The sequence below is a fragment of the Triticum dicoccoides genome, chromosome 6B, assembly GCF_002162155.2.
Source record: "Triticum dicoccoides isolate Atlit2015 ecotype Zavitan chromosome 6B, WEW_v2.0, whole genome shotgun sequence".
Lineage (NCBI taxonomy): Eukaryota > Viridiplantae > Streptophyta > Magnoliopsida > Poales > Poaceae > Triticum > Triticum dicoccoides.
Window position 1 is genome coordinate 117,829,697 of NC_041391.1, and position 2,949 is coordinate 117,832,645.

Here is a 2,949-nt window from a genome sequence, read left to right on the forward strand (position 1 = left end):
AAGGACACATGTACATATTTTTTTTTTTCAAAAAAAATGACATTTGCAAAAGAAGGTTTTTGGTGGACAGGAGCATATATGCTCCCAAGAGCCGAATTGGATTTCCGCAGGTGAAGTTTGTTATTTCCATATGGTTGATGTCTGCTTAATTGGTGCTACTATTGTTGTGCAGATAAAAGGAGGCTGTGCCTGATCAGTTTGAATGTCACGTTCTGATTATTTCAAAAGGTAAAATTACATTGCTACTACTTGTTGAACCATCATGGTGTATTGTGGACTGCCATTTCCCCTTTAAGTGATACTCCCTCCGATCCAAAATAAGTGCCATGGTTTTAGTTCACGACACTTACTTTGGATCGAAGGGAGTAACTCAGAGAGATGATTCTGTCTAAAAATCTCTAGCTGCTCACCCTACTATGCTTGCGTGAATGCCTTCTCTCTTTTTTATTAATGTCGCATTCATCTCCCCTTTAAAAAAAGGGAATGCACATGGCTGCACACGTGGCGCACCAGTGTTCATCTTAAAACAACACTGGGTACGGTTCAAGCTATTGGCCTCCATGGCCATATACAGAACTCGAACAATGAAGAAAAAAAAATGATCGGCAAGACATGTGCATGAAGAAATCATGTGGTATCCTGGGCGCCGCCCAGCGAGTCTCTTCCTAAAGGAACCCAAGGGAGCTGATCAAACTGGTCGGTGCTTTGCGCAAACATGTAGAGGGAGAAGATGCATAGAGCTGGCAAAGACAACAAATGGAAATGCAGAAGGTGTTACGCCAGCAGATCTAAAGCATGCACAAGTAATGCAGTATCAAGCAGTGTGGTCGAATTACCAGCATAAGCAATCGCAGCGCCTGAGACAACCCTTCCCAAAGCTGCTAGGAAATACAGAGTAAAAACCACCTGCAATGCAAGGGTGAAGATTTTACCGTAAGCTGACCAACATGTATGAAAGCCCTATAGCACATAGCTGATGGGTCAAACATCAGAAGCTGCATTAGAATGAGAAGAGAAATTCGATCTCTTTCCTCCATGCCCTTTGTATCGCAAGAACACATTTGGAAACATGCAAAACTGTCGTTTTCACAGAGAATCTCGACAGGATATTAACAAGCAAGAGCTGTTAACATCCAAAAACTGGCCGAAGATGATTATTTCTCTGCCTCAATAGTCCTCCAGAGAGAACATATGAAGTGGAGTTCTGAGAATACCTTGAACAAGAGTTTCTTGTCATGTCCAGTTGCAGCCACCCTCAATACAGACTCCGCAGCTCCAATTGTGTTAGCCAAGGACGCAACTATACTATTTGCCATCTCTTGAGAAATCTGCCACTCAAGTGGATCCACAGGCACCCTACATACAGAACCATTTGCAGCAAAATGAGTTGCTTTGAAACAACTGGGATAACAATAATGATATGCACATCAGCAGTCATCACTAACTGAAGAATATGATTACCGGTGACATATCGTTAATAAAAAAAACAGATAATGAAGATGTACAAGAAAAGAACAAAACAGAAACATGATCTTTATCATCCAAAATAAACGTGTATTTTCCCCTAATAAAAAACATTTCCTTATCTGTATTGTTAGTGTGAACAACTTGCCAACTACAACAGTGCATACAATTCGCTAGTTAAGAACCCATTAGTGAATAAATAATAATAAAAAGGCAGGACTTCAAAAAAATGCATAATTAACCCAACTTGCTACAAGAAGCCTCAGAAATTTGGACGAGCTTACTAAATAGGGACAATTGTTGCTTGGACCTTGCAGACTAGTATCTGACAAAGTAAAGTAGTACAAAATTCATCCTTCCAGGGAGGAGCACCATCAGACACTTCAGGGTGCGTTCGCTAAATCTCCAGCTGCCAGCTTCTCCAACTCTGGGTCCCGAGCTGGACCGAACCACCTAAGTCCTGATGTTGATAATGAGAAGCTGGCGATCGTTTTAGTGCAAAATTTGAGGAGTTGGAGAAGATGGTAAAAAGAAGATTCTCACCCATCCCCTCTTCTCCTCCCTCCCCCTCCCCCACCCCTGCTCGAGCTCCACCACCCCCACCCACCGCCCTGCCGTCCTTGCACGGTCACGTCAGCCCGCTCACCTTTTTCCACGCCCCAGCTCGCCTTTGTCCTGACCACCGCTCGCCCTTGATCTACCTGGCGCGGCCCAGCCTGCTCCTACCGCGTGTGCGGGTCACGGGCACAACTTGCTCCGCGTGCACGGGCGCCATTGAGGCCGACCTCTCCACCCGTGCGTCACTGGATCCATTGGAGGTGAGCTCCTCCAGCAGATTCTACACTGCACACGCTGTCCAACCTCGTTGTCCTCTCTCTGCTCCGTCTTCGTCTACATGATAGCTGGGATCAGCCACACATTTCCTTGATTGTTGGGCTGAAAGCCCAGGTTGATATCCTTCCGAGCCGGGCCACATCCAAGGCAAATGGGCTGCCAACCCAGGCCAGTGCTAACAATGGAGAAGCTGTGCTCCCGAATGTATCCTCAACTTCCGGTTTTTGGACGGAAGCTGGGCTACAGAGTTGAGGAGTTGGGGGGTTACCAAACATACCCTTAAGCTGCACTGGTTTGACATGATGACATAAATGGTTTTATATGACAGTTTTATTTTTCCCAAATTATAATATCAGGAAACAGAATCCCATGAAGCAGGGACGGATCATAGGCGCATTCTTCTTACTGCCCCTTTGATAATTGCCAAAGAATAGGCTGAAGGGTCTACACATGTTTGTACCATTTGGAAAATTTGGACAACTTGGTATTCCATTCAATACGTCAAAAGAGGACTTAGCATTCTATTCCATAAGTAATAGTTCAGCAAAGTAATTTACCAACAGACAAGTAGAAGTGGCAATGTAAGTATTAGGAAATATGCAACTTGTATTTCTAAGGGGCCAAAGGCCAATACACACACACACACACACA

General features: G+C 44.5%; 1 protein-coding gene across 2 annotated transcripts in view; it reads right to left on the bottom strand.

Moving 5' to 3' along the window:
- Positions 1 to 387: 387 nt before the first annotated feature.
- Positions 388 to 2,949, bottom strand: part of LOC119324700 (reticulon-like protein B23) — a 5,202-nt gene continuing 2,640 nt past the window's right edge. For both annotated transcript variants that reach the window (XM_037598473.1, XM_037598472.1), the window contains 3 exons: positions 1,215 to 1,356; positions 837 to 906; positions 388 to 740 (listed from right to left, as the gene is read on the bottom strand). In XM_037598473.1, the coding sequence (XP_037454370.1) occupies positions 628 to 740; positions 837 to 906; positions 1,215 to 1,356 (325 nt within the window). In that variant the 3' untranslated portion in view covers positions 388 to 627. The remainder of the gene's footprint in view (positions 741 to 836; positions 907 to 1,214; positions 1,357 to 2,949) is intronic.